Source organism: Agelaius tricolor, unplaced genomic scaffold, assembly GCF_023055355.1.
Source record: "Agelaius tricolor isolate 1412-34295 unplaced genomic scaffold, bAgeTri1.0.p SCAF_38, whole genome shotgun sequence".
In the NCBI taxonomy this organism is placed as follows: Eukaryota; Metazoa; Chordata; class Aves; order Passeriformes; family Icteridae; genus Agelaius; species Agelaius tricolor.
In genome coordinates, this window is record NW_027269298.1 from 6,048,067 (window position 1) to 6,066,909 (window position 18,843).

Sequence of the window (18,843 nt, forward strand, 5' to 3'; positions counted from 1 at the left end):
GTTAATTCTGACCACAGAATTAAGTCTTAATCCCAAATGAAGATGAAGTCTTGGCTTTCCTGGAGTTAAGGCTTTTTTGTTATTGTTGTCAAGGTGGCTAGGAATACATTTAAATCACAAAAAGGGTTGTAGCTCTTAAGAGAATGTCTTTGCTACTTTGGGAAAGATGATTTTTCAAAAGGAATTGCAAGGTCTTGGAGACAGTAAGAATACACACTTAGCCAGAAAGGGAGAAAAACTATTTTGTAGTGTTAGTTTACAGAGTAAAGATCCCCAACTGAAGCAGGTCTCCAAAAGTCTAAAAGATGGCTGGAAACATAAACCAAATCTAGATTATGGCTTTTATCAAAGACGGGTAAAGCTTAAGACACAAACAGCAATCTCATAGGTATGATACAGCACTTCAGAGAACTCAAATGGGAAAAGCAGTGCTCTGTGCTACATCCTGTCTTTTTGATTTCTCGTCTTTTTACTTAGCAAATTTGAAAGTCATTAGTCCTGCATGTGTGAAACAGGTGAAAGAAACAGTGGGATCAAATTTATTGTTTATTACAGATGAAGAAATAAATAATGTTTCTTCTTCACAAAGGTGATGAATAGCACTTAAAACACTTTCAGATGTGATAGGACTGTCTCTATTTGGATGTCGTATCTAAAATACAAACCATACATGCTACCATATGACATTAAAAAAATGGTAATACATCAGCATTTAAGACCAGTGGTAAAGAGTCTTTGATCACAAATGTAGCAACAGTCTTAACAGTATGCCATTATTAAATTACAAAGCAGTCTGCTACCATTCAAAGACATTTAAACTAACATTCTAGATTGATAACGCTCTGCATAAATCTTTACATAACATTTTCCATTTAACCAGGTAAATATGCAGAAAATTACCTCAATTTTCTCTTCAAGTCAGATGCTAGTACCACAATTTCCAGTAGCAAAGAGGAGTCAGTCAGTTACAGGTCAGCAACAAAGTGAAGCAGCTAAGCAGTATACAGGCTGGTGAAGTTGCTGTGCTCAAGTAATAAGAGTAAAAATACTTTCTAACCTGCATGCAAGTACAGATGTTTGCTGCATAATCTCTTGAGCCTTCCCATATTGTTAATATTAGGTTTCCAGGGTATAATTTAGTCCTTCACAAAAACAGATTAAGCCTATCAGAGAAAACAGTGCTTTAACAGAATAAGCAAGCACTGTGCATATGAACCATGACATCAAATTGTTAAGAATGAAAATAGCATGATACCCATTTTCACACACAGACGGCAACATAAAATTATTCTGAAATACCTTATCACTTGCAGATGGAATTTTCTCTTCCCCTGCCTTTTATGATCCTGTTACTTTAAATTCCTATATATATAACTCAGGATTTTTAATCCCTGAAAATTTACAGTAGAAATTACAAATACATATACCTATATATGTATATATACTGAAAACCAAATCCAAATGAAAAGGGTTATATATTTCAAATGCAGACTAAGCCAACAGCTCTGGAAAAGCCACTGCATCTGCAAGGAGAGTTATAGACTCACACCTTTGGAAAAACATGTTCAAGCTAGCCATTACCGGTCAAATATACTTAGAACAGCAGAAAATATACGTCAGGAGTAGCAACCTTAACCATATGTAACTAGTTAGGCAATAACGTTACCCATTCCCTGCCCTCTTAAGTACTGTTTAAGTATTCAGTTGACTGTCAAGTACTAAAAAAATTCAATCTGAATCTATCAAGTACAAATACATGCACATTTATAGAAATAATCACATGAAGGCAGAGAACAAACCTGCTGTTCATTCCAGATGCATACTTGCATGTTTGTTATGAATTGAAAAACAATGGCAAACCAACCAAAAAACCCCAAACAAACAAAAGAACAACAAAAACTAAACCAGAAAAAAAAAAAAACAAAAAAAAAAACCAAAACCAAACAAACAAAAAAAAAAACCCAACCCAGCCAACCAAACCCCCCCTCCAAAACCTGAAAAAAAAAAATCCCACCCAACAAAGCAACAAAAAACCAGCCCACAGCACCAGCCTCCAGAAACCACACAAACCAAAACAAAGAGGAATCCCCACCGCACCCCCAAACTAGTAAAGGACTATAACTAGAACAGGCCTTACTTTGCAAACCAGGAAACCGAATGTATGCGTGCATTCACTGAACCTAGAGCAGTTCTCTTGCTACCATGCATAGCCATAGCCCTTTCAAATTTCATGTGGGTTTTTGTTTCGTATTAGAAGGAAGTGTTTTGTTACTTTCAAACACTTATGAAATACTTATGTGTGCTGCATTGCCACTAGAATAAGGAACTGGACAAAAATGACTCTTTGTACTGGTTTCTAAAGCTCAATCTGGGCTTTAGGGACCTTACGAACAGCTCATCAAAGACTTAAGGGCTCCATATTGTGTGTGTGTATGTGTGAATTAACTTAGCTCACGTGTCTGGGGATTCTCAAGTCCTAGTCACACTTCAAAGTTATGGTGATGGTCTATATGCATGCTGCAATTGAAATGCAGGACAAAGATGACAAGTAGCCCAAAATCTTGCATATCCATTTTGAACAGATTTTTGAATGGTGGTGCACAAGTGTGTGTACTGGACTAGATGATAACACAGTGGTCCTTTCTACCCTCAACTATTTTGTGATTCCATGCATCATTAACCATGCTGGTGAGAACACACAAGTACATTCTAAATTAACTACCTGTACAATCTAATGCTTGCACCGATGTAAATGACATTCCTATAATTTAGTCAGACTAAGGCACAGGGATGAAGTGGTGACCAACACCATTTAGCCAGGAGTTAAGAGCCCCGCTGCTGCCTACAAATCCAGCACATTGGGATAGAAAATATTTCTTGCAGAAACGTAGCCAAGGGTCCAGAATGGGCCTAAACTTAGCCTGATAGCAAGTGTTCAATCTGGTAACAATTCTTCCTTCATGGAAACAATTCCTTCCTTCCATCCATCTTTAGCAACATTTTTCAGTTTTCCTATCAGAACAACACCCATCTTACATAGTAGAGTCAAAGATTATCTTTTCTCCTAACCATGAGATGGTCAGCCAGCATCAAGAATGCAGCCTACAGGCAGCTTTAACACCCATTGTGAAAGGAGAAAGGGTTATGTTTACAGTGGACATGGCTACAATTTATGCCCAAGACTACTTTTTAAGTTTTAGAGAGTATATGCATGCACAGGCTGGAAAAACAGAGGGCAAACAACATGGCTCCAACACTAGAGTGAATGACACTATAGCCATCCCAGCAGCCTTTCATCTTACGCCAGTCTTAAGAAGGAGAGGTTCTGCAAGTGTGTAAGAACTTTGCCCTTTATAAATGACGCACAAGAGCTTTGGTATCAATCCCACCAACTGCCTCTAGATTTTAATTAGCAGTCTAAATAGTAAGGATGATGTTTTGATAAAAACAATGGCTAGAAGCTAGTTCTCTTCACATGAAGAGACACAGAAATCATAGTTGTCTGTTCAGACTACTAAAAACCTCAAAGAAGCCACATCCTTGTACAAGGTTGTGTACCCCAGCAATTTCACATGATTGTGTCGGTAATTGTTTTTTTGATACAATAAATGTGATAAAGATCTTCACTGAATTTGTTCCTGTGCCTTGTGTCAAATAAAATCGGAATATTATTTCTATGTTCTCTGCCTTCTACCTACGTTCTGGGTTGCTCTCCTACCGTAAGTAGGTAGTAAACTACATATACATGGCTTTAAAGCCTCAGCTACCAACTCTAGGTGTCATCTAACCCAAACAAAATGTTGTTTCACTCTCTGCTTCTTTTGCCACATCAGATGTTATCCCTCTATGACACTCTAAGTACAAAAGCAAAAACTTGACAAGGCACTTACTGGATACATTAAGAATGAAGACATTAATTTTTTTTTTCCCCAGGATTCAGCTCCTTCCTGTACTACATGAGCAATGATCTGTTAAGGTCTGGTAGTTCCTAGTGTGACTTGCTTAGCAGCTTGTACCAGACCCATTATGTCAAGCTATAGCATAAAAGCAGGTAGGAGGTGGGCAGGGATGCAGTTGCTGCTGGGCTTCCCTCTTCAAATGATAGCAATATCCTGTTCCAGGTGTGTACCGTGAAGCCAGTATGATCTAGTTTTGTGCTTCAGTAATCCAGTATCTGTACTCCTTACAGTTCATTTGCTAGATGTCATCAATGCTGTAATTACAGGCAAACCTTCAAAGGGTCGTTTTCTCTCTCTCTCTCTCACACACACACACACACTCCCACCCCCCCAACACTCTCTTAATTAATGGTAATACTTTACAGCCACTACTGCACTTCTGGTTCAAGAAAATAACTCTTGCTTTATAGCCCTTTCTTCTATAATCATGTTTAGGATATAATGCAAATACTGTATCTATATGCATTCTGACTACCCTCATAGCCAGTAGTCAAGCCTTCTGTCATGCTCTTCTCATTCTTCTTATTCTCCCTAGTGCTCCATCTCTAAGGCTATACCCAAGGATGTGTTTGCTCAGGTTCTTCAAAACAAGTTTAAAAATCTCCATATATTGCTTCAACTGCTATCAAACAATGGTTAATCATTTAAAATCATGCTGTGATGGCACAGGTGAACATCTGCAGTATATTTAAAATCCAGCATCCTAACAGGGTAAAGCAAAGTTTCCAGTTAAAATTTTAACTAAAGCCCCAGTTTTGAAACACACTGGTACAGTCTTCAAAAATAGCCCCAAACCAGAAATCAAATACAACATTGAGAGAGCTGTTCTTGGAAAAAGCTGGTTCTTTTCCTTTTTAAAAATATGTAAGTGCCAGCAGTGACCCCAAAAGTGGATTCAGAAGTGTTTACAACTTGCAGGAAAATAAGTACCGCGTGGTACTTTCAGATTTTCTTTAAACCTTAACTGTCCAAATAAATAAGGATAGGGTAAAGTAACACAATCTCTGGAAACAACATTCTAAAAGAATAATTACAAGTTTTTGCAAATACTTCAATCTGGTACTTCCTTTTAGATGCTTATTGAAGTTCACCCCATAAATCTATGAGTGCAAAACCCACTAAAGTAATAATAGCCTTCATCTCCAAGACTAATTATTATTGGAAATATTGCTTCTTCTGTTGATTAGCCACCCCAGTTGAGAGTAAGAAATTACACTTCCAAGTAAGACCTTGCAGATTTTCTTAAGTGAAGCAATTCAACCATATTATATAATTAACTGAGAAAAAAATCACTTTGCAATCACCAGTTTTACATTCAGACAGATGGCAGCAAAAGGCACGCATCTCCAGATGATCATGCTTGAACAAAAGTGAAATCATGACATATGGGTGATATTATGAAATAAAAATCAAGGATACAGAAGTATTTCTATATTCAGAACAACAAACGCTTGCTAATAAAGCTAAAAACATCATCTATAGAAAGGCTTTCATGAAAAAAAACCCCAAACCAAACAAAATCCTTGCAAAGGTGTTCTAGAGGAAAGGGTTTAAAAAAATTAAAAATCAAACTTTAAATACAAACCCCTTTAATACAGTAAGAGACAAGATCACTGTTTCATCACAGAAGACTGCCTTATTAGCACTGAAAATCCAGTCTGCATCCAGTTAGAAAATTACAACTATCTGAAATAATTACTTATACTGTTGGTGCAAGCACAGACAACAGCTAAAGATGATGTCTGCATAAGAATCTTTTTGTAGTCAAAGACAATTTGGGTTGGCTCTTCTGCCTGTAATGGAAAAATCTGCAGATGCACTACAATAAGAGTTTTCCAGTAGATGGACTGAAGTTTTTGTTTCCACATTTTTTGTTTGTTCGTGGGTTTTTTAGTTGGTTTTGTTTGGTTTTTTTTTTTTTTTTTCCAATTTTCGAGAAATATTCTGCAAGTCTGTGTCCTATAGAGAGGTTCTCTGCTCAGGGATTTTTTATGCCAAAAGAGTTTTCAAGTTTCTCTAAACAATGAGCCAAGGAAACACCATCTTCATATCTCACCTGATTCTTCAGTGAACATACCACAGATGCATCAATTTAGGGACTGACTCCAGTGTTTGAAATGACCTTGCCTGCAAGCATTTTTTTTGTTGTTGTTTTGTTTTTCAAAGACTGAAAAAGCAAAAGTAGTGATCTGTGTTATAAAATTCCTCTTCCAACATGACATACACTGTTGTAAAAACAACTCATGATAGTAATAACAGCAATTAACTTTGCTGCATGTCATTTAGGTAAGTCAAATTATAAGAAGCTTAGAACAAGTAATACTTTTTGTTTACTTCAGTTTCAGCCTAAATCTCCCATTGATTACCTACTGTTAGAATGCCATGAAAAGTAATGCTTCATCAACCGAGAGAACATACCTATGTCAAAGATATAAGCATTGCCAAATCAGGCTGTGCTAACCAGAACATGGATTCCATAAGGATTTATCACCAGTACTTCCAGCCACATTTTACTACCAGAAGCAGTGTTTGTGACATTGCCATAGAGCTTACAGAGCTGTAAGAAATGTGACGTGAGGAAGAAAGGTTTTAAAAGTGTCTTCATTTTAAGTCAATGATGTCTTCATCATATAAAGAAATCAGCTGAAATGGATAGCTAGATGGTGAGTTCTCCTCCCTGTTTGCTGAAGTATCAGGATCTGAACTAGTGGAAAGATGACGTCTTTCAGAATAGCCTTCAAATGAGCTTGAGATTATCCTGCAAAGAGGAAGACAAAAGTTACTAAAAAAAATACAGAGGTCAGGGCAGGAAGGAACAATGGCTACTTCTAGATCCAATCGAGTTATCCTGAAAACAGACACAGACCATTACAACTAAGTTTCCTCCTGTTTTACTCTACTAAAAATAATCAAAAGGCAGTATTAATGAAGCCCCTCACCCCAATAATTTCCAAGTAGGGAAATATAGTGAACGTAATTTTTCACTGCGAGAGATTTTTTTCTTTTGTTACTGTCAGTCTCCTGTATCTTGCCAGTATTCTGTATTCTGCCAGTACTCTAGGCAAACATAGGTTATGGAAACAATGAAAACAAGAGAATGGCACTGGGGGTGTCCTGGTTCAGGGCAAATTTGGGAGAGTGCCAAACAGACAAATGCTGCAGTACTTTTTCACAAAATGTATTCTGAAAATAGCAACACAAGAGCATACAAAGAAAACAAGAGAGTCTGCACAGTGCAGCTGCAGTAGTCCAGATTTTTCCAACAGGTTCAGCTGCAGCAGGTCCCACAAAATGCCATTTAGTCTTGTCTTGCATTATTATCATTAGTATTATCATTAACACGTCTTCAGCAAAAAGTGTAACTGCTTCAGTACTTATGGTATTCAGATACTCTAACAAACACATTAGCACGAAATGCACACGGATATGCAAAGGTTTCAGTCAGCCTCATGCCAACTGAGATAAGTATGAGCAATCAATTCTGAAAATATTTATAGCCTAACTTAGGCTCTTTTCTAAAGTATATTTACCTGTCACTACTAGTTGATCTTACAGCTCCCTGCTTAGGGTCCGACTGTCTTCGAGAAACCTTTTTCAGCTTCTGTGAACTTTCTGTCTTGGGTATAGGCTCATCCAAGAGACCTCAATAAAGGAATAAAAGACTTTATACTTTCAACATAAAACAAAGCACTCATGAAAGAGTTAAGGTATCTGTTGCTGGTTTCCATTACTAACGATTTCTACCTAACTTAGAATATGGCCTTCTTATACACGATCAGACAATGGCTATACTAGTTGCAAATAATGCTTCCTCACGGTTTCCTTTTTTCATTTTAATAATTTATGAATACTACCTGCATGTTACAAACCTACCTGTGATGGTGCAAAGATTAGAAAGTATATGTTTGGCAACTGATATGTAACACTGAGGAATGAGGAGAGTTTACCCAGCAATTCTTTACGTGTTCTGCTTGCAATTTCTTTAATTTCCATACGAGATAACGGTAGTGAGTGCAAAACTGGAAGAGAGGTAATGCCACTCGATGGTGTAGTAGCGATGACCTTGGGAGCCAAAGGTGACTTCAGAGGTCGTTCAATGCTTCGCCCAACCAGATTGCTCAGAGGTATTTTGTACAGGTTTTTGCATGGAACTTCAGCTGAAACACAGAAAGAAAAAGGAATATCACACTTGCAACACAGAAAGAAAAAAGAACATTACACTTGCACAACAGAATCAGTTCTTAATACTTTCAAATGAAAAGTTACAGAGACAAGCTATACTTGTTGAGCTGAGCACTGAAGTGACAAAAATCTTCTTGCTCTAGAGATCTTTCAATACAAATAAGCTAGAAGAAGGAAGACATACAAGCAATTTGACTTAGAGAGAAGAAGAAGATTGACTCTTGGCAACACGATGACTCAGGAGCAGAACCAGGAAGTGAATTTATATGACCTGTGGCTGGTACTCTGACTATTACTCTGCACTCTGTGCAGTATTTCCCGTGTGTTTTAAAGTATCCATTATCCATTGGAGCCTGGATACTAAGTGATTTAAATTATGACTCCTCCTCTTAGGTAACACAAAATATCACGTTTTCTTAATTCCTAGAAGAAAAACAAAGTCCCAAACTTATCATCAAATAAAAAATTTGTGATTACCTTCTTTTCCTATCTGCTAACAGTAAAGCAGCAGATTTAAGGAAGAAAAGTGTACACACATCTTGCATTATTTAGCTGATGTTCCCTTGTTTCTCCTTTATTGTTACACTATAGACTGACCGCTCATGCATCGCGTTACACTAGATTGTCTGTGCAAAACTTTTCAAGGCTTCTTACTTTTGTTTTGCAAAAGAGCTTCAGCCGTTCAGTGGTTATTCTGCTTTTCTTTAACAAAAGGAATAGCGTATGTGAAATGTCAAGCTTTATCATAATTTTATGCCCCTTTTTGCATTATGACTTGTGATCACATTGTGAAAGAGTCATCAAGATATTGAGGTTTAATTCTTCCCTTCCTACAGAATTTATTTCTTCAGAACAGTGCTACCATGCATTCAGAAAGGATACTACAGTGCAAAAGCTCAGCCAAGTGCTTTATATGTGTGGAAAATAGAAAATCTCTTATCCTCCACACTTTCAGGTAGGAACTCACATTTTTTTACCATCTTTACTTAAGACCAGCCGCACCAAGATTTGATAACTGTTGGAATGATTAGAGATCACATTACCTTCTAGAGAAGGAAGAGGTAATTCTGGCTTTTCATAAGCTGTCGGTGTTTGAGGAGAACTCTTTGAACTCATTTCCTTAGAGCTGCTGTCAGATGATCCACTCACTGCAGCAGTAGCTTTAAAATAAATATCCGACTGAAATGACAAAGAACCCATCATTAGAACAGTGAGACTTTCTTAATCATCTTCTGATTCTCTTTGTCCTTGATATAAACTAGGAGCAGACAGATGAGCACTTATTGCAGATAAAGTAAGCATGTATTTCGGTTTTGTTTGTTACGTTTTTAGCGGCAAAAACTTTTTATGTTAATTAGATCCTAACACATCACAGAAATAGTCAAACATGATTTTTCTGTCTTACCCTTGATGCTACAAGTTGAAGCTCAGGCACAACTGCTGTGTGGACTAAGTTCCCATTCACCACTAATCGGATCTCAATGGAATCAGTAGTGAAGGCAAGAACATAAGGGAAAGCACAGACTGCAATGAAATAGAAGTTATTTGGCAAGGAAAAATCGTTAAAGCAAAAGTTTCTTGGATGCTCCACAAAAACTGTTCTTGACCTCTTCCTTGACCAAGTTCCTTTCTTATGAAAAGTGTTGTCTAACATACTGAAGAAAATTTCACTCTTCATGCCTGGCAGAATATAGAGGGAATGGAAAATGAGAAACACAAAAAAGAAAGGGGAAAAAAGTTCAACAAAGGACAAACTTGCTACCAAGGCTCCACTTTTCAAAATTATCAGAAACTTTAGTCAAGTGGAATCATGAATGTAACATGCTTATTCCCAGAACACTGGAATTCCACCAGGGCCAAGTGCAGGCAAAAACAGTAGCAAAAAATCATCTACTAAAAAGAGAAATTTTCTTACCAACAGCATAAGGAACTTGATTCCAGCTGAAGTGGAAGTCATAAGCTGATGGCTGGACAAGTGGAGAATGTCCACTGAAAGGATATACCTTTCTGTACTGACAAACATCTGTAGCAAAATAGAAAAAAGGGGCATCCATCACTTTACACTGTAAGCAACCACCACCCATTTTATAGGGAGATTTTGCAGAAGGCTGGACATTATGCACACAACCAAACATTCATGTAAAAATCCCTCTATAGCCAAACAGCTAAGCAAAAGTTGCTTTCTCTGTGAACACACTGGAAAGACCAAAATAAAAGACCTATGTTTTAATAAGTTGTCGTATTTCACAAGGTATTACTGTTTCAACAGTTACCAGGTCCCTAATTTGTCCAAAGATACAGAAACAGGCAAGAAAGAATTCTGCAGACACTGCTTTCTGAAGTTATCTCTCTGCCCTTCAAGTAGCCATATGTTAATGTAATTTACATTCTTTGAAGACTGTTAAGCACATGGGTTATTACAGACACCAAGATTTCATTAATCATGTAACTTGCACATGTATAAAACAGCTAGTATGACTAAAATACTTGCATTTGTAATTTCTCCAATATGCATTTAAGTTCCAAAGAACGTATTTTGACAAACTTTCAATGAAACACTAAAATTTATTTTCAGATACAGACCTAGACTCCAATGAAAGAAGATCTACACATGTAGATTGAGCTATTACCACTTCTGGCCTTCCCTAAACACTTACAGTTATAGCACAACAGTAGACCAGCTTCACCATCTTCATATACATCAATAGCCGCAACAAAATTAACCTGCAAGGATAATGGAAAAGATTAACAAACAGGCAGAGGATACTGTGGTTATTACAACTGAGTTGTGACTAACAAGCAATACAATCAGTTGGGGAAGTGCACAACTACAGGTAAAAGGGGAAAAAAAAGAGAAATAAATAAATAAATAAATTTATAAAAATAGCTTCTTTTGTGATGTAATTTTCAGGATGTTCTCAAGACGAAAATTAGTTTCCTTTGTATTTGGTTCTGTACAGTACCGAACATTCATAACCATACCACACTGTAAAGCAATAAAAACATAACTTATTTAGCAATATAAATTTTTGGAAATAGGATGATTTCAGAAAGCTGTGAATCAACATGGTACATTAAAGATAACAATTCTTTTCAAAAAGTGATCTTCAAATGCACATCATGACTAGCAAAAAGATCATATACAATTCAAAACCACTAACATTTTACAGAGGTCAACAGGGATGTACCTAAGGATTACCGAACAGTCTGAATTTACATATTGAAAAGCAACATTGGTTAAACCAAAGTATTTTTTTACATAGATTAGGCTACATAAATTCTCTTAATTAAACTTTGGCTTTGTCTTTTACATTTAGATTAAAAACAAACCAAAACAGCCACAAAAAGTAGGATATCCGTTCAGGAAATGAGATCTTATTAGCGAAATGCATAAGATTACATTAGACAAATGCTTCCCAAACCATGTATACTGCTTGGATAGGGAGAAGGCTGAGAGACTGATTCCGTGAACAGCAGTTCTTTGACTTTCCTTCATTTAGGATTCCTGTGCAGGTCAAGAACTGTTAAGAGAACCTGAAAGTTTACGCATCCATACCAAATGCATTTTGACCAGTCTTTTGTAGTGACTGAAAGCCATTGCTGCTCTATTGTCCAGAGAAATAAGCAGGCAACCCATTTCAACATCATAAAAATCACTAGCTCAGCTCATATTAATTGTCTGTTTTATTTGTCTTCCTAAAGGAAATAAGGATTCCGGTGTGGAAGAGAAATGGGAGTGGTGGATGGATGGTGGATGGTGATGTACTTCTCCATCCCCATTCTTTACTTCTAGTTCCTCCTCATCCAGATTAAGATTGATTCCCAGTGCTGTGGAGAAGTTTATTCTTGATCAGCCATGCCAGGGGCACCTCTTCATCACCAGATCCGAATAAAAATAGAGACGATTTAAAAAGAAAACAACTTATCAAGAACCATCAAATGAATAAAGTAGTCCCTTATCTCATTAACAACAACAGATTACCTGTGCAAAATCTTCTTTTTTTTAAACAAAGACATTACCTAAATCCTCTCCCTATGTCCTAGACAGATAGATATTCAGTTATTAGTTGACTGGGCAGCAGTTTCTTAAATAGAATGATAAACAATATGTAAACATTTTAGCTACATGCAAATAGGCAAATCTGAACAAGATACTGGTGGTCAACCACTGAAGTTATTTTGAAGCAACTTTTTAAACAATAAAGTACTGATACCACAAAAATAAAGCCAAAAGCTAACTACTGGCTAAGAAAGAAGGAAAAATTAACTCTTGACAACAACAACATTTCAACAACACAGGCTTTTTCCCAATGTCATATCTTATAACTACCTCTCTTGGGAATTATCATCATGTATCCCAAAAGGAATAAATACCTCAGAGTGTCCTAAAGCCAAAAGTAGCACACATGAGCTCCTTACCCTCCTAGGAGATCAGCACAGCATGCACTGAGTCTGCAACAAATTATGCTCAGTGAGGGTCTGCAAAAAAACTTTCAACTGATGAAAACTTACCCTGTTTGTTTCAACATGATGCAATCTATAGGACTCCCCTGTACTCTCATTGATTAAATCAAACTGATGCCGATACGCTACACAGATCATATTGTCACTGTCTCCAGTAGGTCCATCCACCAACGTCATAACCACTGGAGGGTCAGAAAGGCATATTTCCTATAACGTAAACAATAGAATTACACTCTTTTTCAAGTTCCTACTGTGGGTGCTGCAGGTACTCCATGATTTTAAAGGGATGCTTTCTAAGCACAGAAGCATAACAAAGAACAAGCAGAAACAATTCTTGAAAAAATCTCCAAGTTTTATTTAGCATATATACGACTGGTTTCCACCATATGGCTTCTCGCTTTTATTTGTTTGTAGATTCAGGAAGATGATCATGCATATACTCTGCCTTCCCTGAACCCCCTACACTAGCTGAGTGCTGCTCAGTGTGTTAAGATAATTAGTAACTGGATTACACATACCCGGATGTACTGGAACTCCTCTACTGGAGATTCAGGAGACGACAGCAGAGAGGTGCTGATTGAAGTGTCGTCCAAATTATATTTCTTTGTGACGAGAAGTAGTTTGTTCCGAATAGCTGCAACAATCCTCAGCTCACTCCCGTGGTGAGTATTAATGGCATACAAATGGCAGCCTGAGGAAATAATGGTCTGGGCTCTAAGTGGTCGGGATAGGGTCTGATTGTTTTGTATTTGTATGACGATTAGCACAACAGGGCTCTGATGGATGACTTGGCAACACAGAATTAAAAACTCCTCAATAGGATTACATCGACTTCAGGGAAAAGACAAAAGCCTATGACCCTTTTGAAATCTACTTTTAATCCGAAGTACATGGATTATCACTATACTGCACCTTCCAGCTTTTCAAAGCAGCTTACTTATGAAGACCAGGAAACATTGGTTTCTACAAAAATAATGGGCAACACCCAGACTAATCTAAGCACTACTGTTTAAGAGGGGATCTGCCAGCGTGCCAGTCCAGCTTAAAGTGGGCTTTACTTCAGTATAACATCCCCACAAAATTCTTCTCGTATCTCCCAACCCTGAAGTCTTATTTTTCCCTAAAGCTTTTCATCATTAGCAATTTCCAAGTAACACGGTTTTTTTACATCATTCAAAAATGTCATGCTGGACTGTACTAGAGTAATTTTCAAATATAAGCTTAGCAAAGTTTGAATTGACTCGTCCAGACAGAAAACCTACAAGTGAACACCTACACCTGCCTAAAAAGACCTAACAAGCCCCTGGCAGCTACCGGCATCAAAACACAGTGGATGTTTTTAATACAGGATAAGGAAAACAATATCACCTTTTGTTCTCTCCAGTTTATTTTCTCTGCAGTCATATTTGCTTCTTATGATTTTTTTAGTCTCTATATCTTTTTGGACAGCACTGAGTCTGAAGACAAGGATACGAGAGTCTTTCCCTGCCGTATGGAGAGAACCAGGAAAAAAGTTAGAAAAAGAAGACGGTAGTTTGAAATTAATACTTCCAATGAGAAGCAGCACCTAACAAACAGAGCAAAAGTAAACAAAGCATAATAGCTCTCTGGGGACAGAAGACTTACAAACTCTCTAGGATTTACAATTGTAGTAATCAACCCCTTCAGCAGAGTAGCCAAGTTTCCCATTAGGTGGTGCTGCACCAAAGAATGATCTGAGAGGTTCCAAAGAGTGAAATGCACAATATTTTGCAAATACATAAAATACAATAGATATAAACTACAGGGAAAGAGTAAAAGGGTTAACTTCAAGAGCTGGAACCATCCAGGTGAGCAACTGATAACTGGATCCTCAACAGAGTTTGAACCCTTCAGGATACAGAAGGGTTTTCTCCAGAAATTTCACAAACTGAGTTTTGATATAACTACACTTGCCAGATCCTCAGAAACGTCACCCATTCTCCGGGTGTCTTGAGAGAGCTGCGAATGGCTCTCACATAGTTTGAGCTAGTTCTGTAAGATCTCAGGGTGAATTTCACCAGATGCAACCAAATTGGGCAACTCCCAGTGAGACAGAAGGAACCATGTTTTACCCAAAGCTTGGGTAAGCAGAGCTTCAGCAAATACTGAGGAAACAGACATAACAGGGTAAAAAATAATAAACCAACCATATCTGTAATGCTTTCCGAGTTATACATAAAGATCCTGATCTTGCTTTGTGTATGTTCCCTTTATGAAATTCAATCACAGACTACTCTTTTATTGGGTAAAAACTACCTCACTAAAAAAAGTGCACATTTAAGCCTTCTGAATGAGACAAAATGTCATCCAGCAATACCCGGCCGGAGTCAGGCAAGAACCCAAGAACAGGGACCTCTCCTACCTTTGTCTGTTCGGGCAATCAAAAGATCCAGAGCTTCCAACACATTCATCTGCTTTATTTGGAGAGTTTTATCAAATACTTGCACTGACGGTTGACCATCTAAAAGAGAAACACATATGTATTGAAAACCCTACTAAAACTTACTAGATGCTGGTTTTGAACCATTTCTTTCTTCTAATTGAAGTCTTGGGTTCTTTTCCTTACAAAAATGAAGAGAAAAAAACCCAAAAAGAATGGCACAAAGCACCTACACGTGCCACAGCATCATAGCCAATACTTCCTCACAGGACAGTTTTATTATCGTCATGAATCAGATAAAGCGACTGAAATCTAAAAGTGACATTCCTTTGGCAAGTTTGAGAATTATGACCAAGCACTAACTTCATTCCCTCAGTTCCGCTGGCCTTATGTAGCACACAGAGGATTATAAGGGATCAGAGTAGCAATATCAATGCTAAGGGAAGAAGTAGGATATCATTGTCACATAAGCCCTTGGCTTCATGCTCGCTATTATCAAGGGCTAAGAAAACCAGACAAGCCATTTAGACACCTCTTGAACCTGGATGCGACCTCCTACAGCTTTTCAGATGGTCAAGAAAACAACATCTGAAATAAGAACACATTCAGAAATCTGCATTAACACTAGCCCGCCAATATGGCTTGATTCAACTGCAGAATGAATTTTTGCAACTAGGTTACATAAATGGAATAGATTTACTCGGAATAGTAACTATCCCCCTACATAAAGACTTACTAACACCTGAACAGAGTTTATGAACACATATTTTCAAGAAAATGGTCAGATACATAAAAATTGACACAAAAACACTAGATCATTTACTAACCATCTATTAACAAGATGCCAGCATCTGTAGAAACCAGCAAGGACTGGCCCCAAGAATCTGCACAGACAACCTCATGAGGAAAATTACTGCAGAAAGACTGAGATTCCCAAGGCTATGAAGTAACATAAGGGATACATATTAAGTACACTAAAAAATACAGATCATACAGACACAGAATGTGATGGACAATGGCAATAACATGTAAATGCTTTTGGCAGGATACATTTCCAAACAGTATATTGCTGGAATTAGAAATCTCAAAACTGAAATCATTTCTGGCAGAGGACTTCCTGCATCAATTCTGGTTTGGAGACTAGTAAGACACATACCTGAAACGCTAGAATTAAAACACGTGCAGCTGAAACTCAGCGCAACCATCACGCAATAATTTTTTTCATTTAAAAATCCCAAACCTATATATTTAAAATGTATGTACCACTACACATATGCAGTTTGCTTGTATTTTATGGTTCAGTTTGTGATGTTTAGTGACTAGCATATGGTACAGTTTCTGCCTTTCTGCCAAATTGTTCTTCCATCCCGTGTTCTCTGTACTTACCTCCCAGAGCCTGCCCCTCCTCTCCCAATTTATATATTAGTTGAATCTCTGACATTCTAGAAGCACTTCTGAAGCTTCTGTATATAAAATACATGCAGAAGAGTGCAGCTGGCATATTTCACTCCCTAATGACTTCAAACAAAAATCCAAACTAAATAAAAGGAAATGAAAACACAACTGAATCTTATTTCCAAAGTCCTGAAATTAAAATAAAAGATGATTGCATATGGAAGATATGGCCTTCATTGAATTTTCTCAGATGTAAAAATGTCCGCACTTGCTTTAACTTTTGGGAAGTGCTTCTGCCCCCAGGCTCATCCTTTATTAATCTAATAGTGACTGCAGAATCAGTTTGACACTGTACCTTTCCTCTTTCCTGCTGCAGCATCTAATTACAGAAGTAAATAAATATATACCATACTACATAACGTTTAACGTTCCACAACTTCTCTGACAGTTTCACTCACCTCCTTTTTACAAAAGCTTGTGGTTGCCAAGTTAGCTGTGGTATCCCCTTTCACAGTGGTTTTCAATTTCAATGCCTAATACAAACAGATGCTTTATTTAAACTGAGTTTTTGTCAGCAATACCCAAACTAAAGACTATATTAAAAGGACAATTTAGGACTAGAAAGTAATTCCAGTTTGGAATTCCTATGCCGTTTTAAGTAATGAAAAAAGAAGCAGAATTCTGTATCCTCAACGATGTCAAATGGTCCTTAGGTATCTTAGCCAAAACATACCTTGGCTGTTTCTTGGTTAGGGTTTTTTTTTTTGTTTCTTTTTCTTTACTTGCTTTCTAAATGGCAACCCAGAAAAGAAGAGTCAAACGTAGTAACAGAGAAAAACCTCCACCTCAAACTACAGAATCTAACCATATACACAGTTTACTTTATTATTAAAGTAGCCAGATAGAGGATCCTCTTGTCAATTATACAAACTCACCTTTGATTTGCAAAACTTCCTGACACTAAGGCTAACTATATATATGTCTGTCTACATATATTGCCAGGCATCCCCCTAAGGTACGATTTTTACAACCTTCATTTAACTCATGTACGATATAAATATTTCTACGTGTATACCTCAGGCGTTACAGATAAATACTTCTATTCATGTTTTATTTTAATGTAACTTATAATAATGCAATACTACAAAACTATTTATGGTCACAGAAAACTGCATTAAATCCCGACATAACTGCAAGGCAATAAAAGTTTAACAAAAGGAGTGACACATTCTTTGTAAACCTAGCCGCATACCTTCTACAGTGATCCTACCTGACCAAGCCGAACAAACTCTGCTTGTCGAGCTTCCTCTTTTTTCCGTGTTGATTTTGGGGACTCTGGTAACACATCACTGAAGGATCTTCTATTAAGCATATTCTAAAATAGAAAATATTTCTTTCTAACTGCACAGCTTCTCAGGGAAGAGAAACTGCAACTCTTCCAATCCTTCAGCGCTTTACCTTATACAGTTTGTCATAGTTTACCACTGTCATGTTCTGTACGATCATACTACATGAATATGTGACATGAATATACGAAAAAGAAAAGTTTAAGCAGATCTATATAGATAAAAGAAATAAACACTGGTCAAAAAAATAGCAACTTGTTAGTTTTAGAAGTACTGAACTTATTTTTAGTTAACTAAGAATCACCTTAAGTCTTTATCATCCAAAATAAAGTTACCTCATAGCTACTCAGGGATAAGAATCATCTAAATTTACACATAACAGAACAAATGCAGATTTTATGGTGATGAGACTAATGCCTGTATTTATAGTATCTAAATTCCCTATTCGCTCGCCGCAGGTAAGCTTACACCAAGTACGACATTTTTATGCTTCCCCTCACACCTGGTGAAGAGTCCTGTCCAGAAAGGACTGTCTGTCAGCTTTCATAGAACTGTAAAGTAAGTTATACAACAATCAGTATTTAGCTTAGTCATATGCAATTCAGTGCTCATTAGGATTACAGTCCTTTAAAGTGACAGAACATTCAAGCCACTAGTTAGAACAGGACAGCACATATGAAGGATGCAGAAACTTCTGACTTACATTTCCCTTGTGTAGGTCAGGCATCATGTCTTGGTATAAAGAGCGGATCAGCATGTCTAGAGTGCGCTGACGTTTCTGAGAAAATGTTGGTGTTTCCAAGGTGGCTTTTTCACCATTTATTACTAAATTATTATGGAAAAAAGAGACATTATGTAAAAGAACTTCAACAATATCCACCAACTCTAGTTTGCCTCTGTATCAAAACACCTGCTGTGCCCCTATTAATTTAAAATTGCCTTCTTTTTGCCTTTTTAAAGAATAACTCTCCCTTCAGTTAAAGGATAAAAACTGGTAATAGAAAAATTCCACAAGGCATCAGAATAAATACCTAACTAATAAATAAAATTGAAGACAAACTACCGGTCAACTTAAGTACTAAACAATTTAAATACT

General features: G+C 37.1%; 1 protein-coding gene across 2 annotated transcripts in view; it reads right to left on the reverse strand.

The window, feature by feature from the left end:
• Positions 1-533: 533 nt before the first annotated feature.
• Positions 534-18,843, reverse strand: part of GARNL3 (GTPase activating Rap/RanGAP domain like 3) — a 33,405-nt gene continuing 15,095 nt past the window's right edge. For both annotated transcript variants that reach the window (XM_071453836.1, XM_071453837.1), the window contains exons 15-29: positions 18,451-18,572; positions 17,672-17,776; positions 16,860-16,934; positions 15,834-15,945; positions 14,989-15,087; positions 13,974-14,090; positions 13,124-13,296; positions 12,654-12,812; positions 10,799-10,865; positions 10,057-10,164; positions 9,547-9,665; positions 9,185-9,320; positions 7,907-8,116; positions 7,490-7,601; positions 534-6,717 (exon numbers count right to left, since the gene is read on the reverse strand). In XM_071453836.1, coding sequence (XP_071309937.1) covers positions 6,561-6,717; positions 7,490-7,601; positions 7,907-8,116; positions 9,185-9,320; positions 9,547-9,665; positions 10,057-10,164; positions 10,799-10,865; positions 12,654-12,812; positions 13,124-13,296; positions 13,974-14,090; positions 14,989-15,087; positions 15,834-15,945; positions 16,860-16,934; positions 17,672-17,776; positions 18,451-18,572 — 1,871 coding nt within the window. In that variant the 3' untranslated portion in view covers positions 534-6,560. The remainder of the gene's footprint in view (positions 6,718-7,489; positions 7,602-7,906; positions 8,117-9,184; positions 9,321-9,546; positions 9,666-10,056; positions 10,165-10,798; positions 10,866-12,653; positions 12,813-13,123; positions 13,297-13,973; positions 14,091-14,988; positions 15,088-15,833; positions 15,946-16,859; positions 16,935-17,671; positions 17,777-18,450; positions 18,573-18,843) is intronic.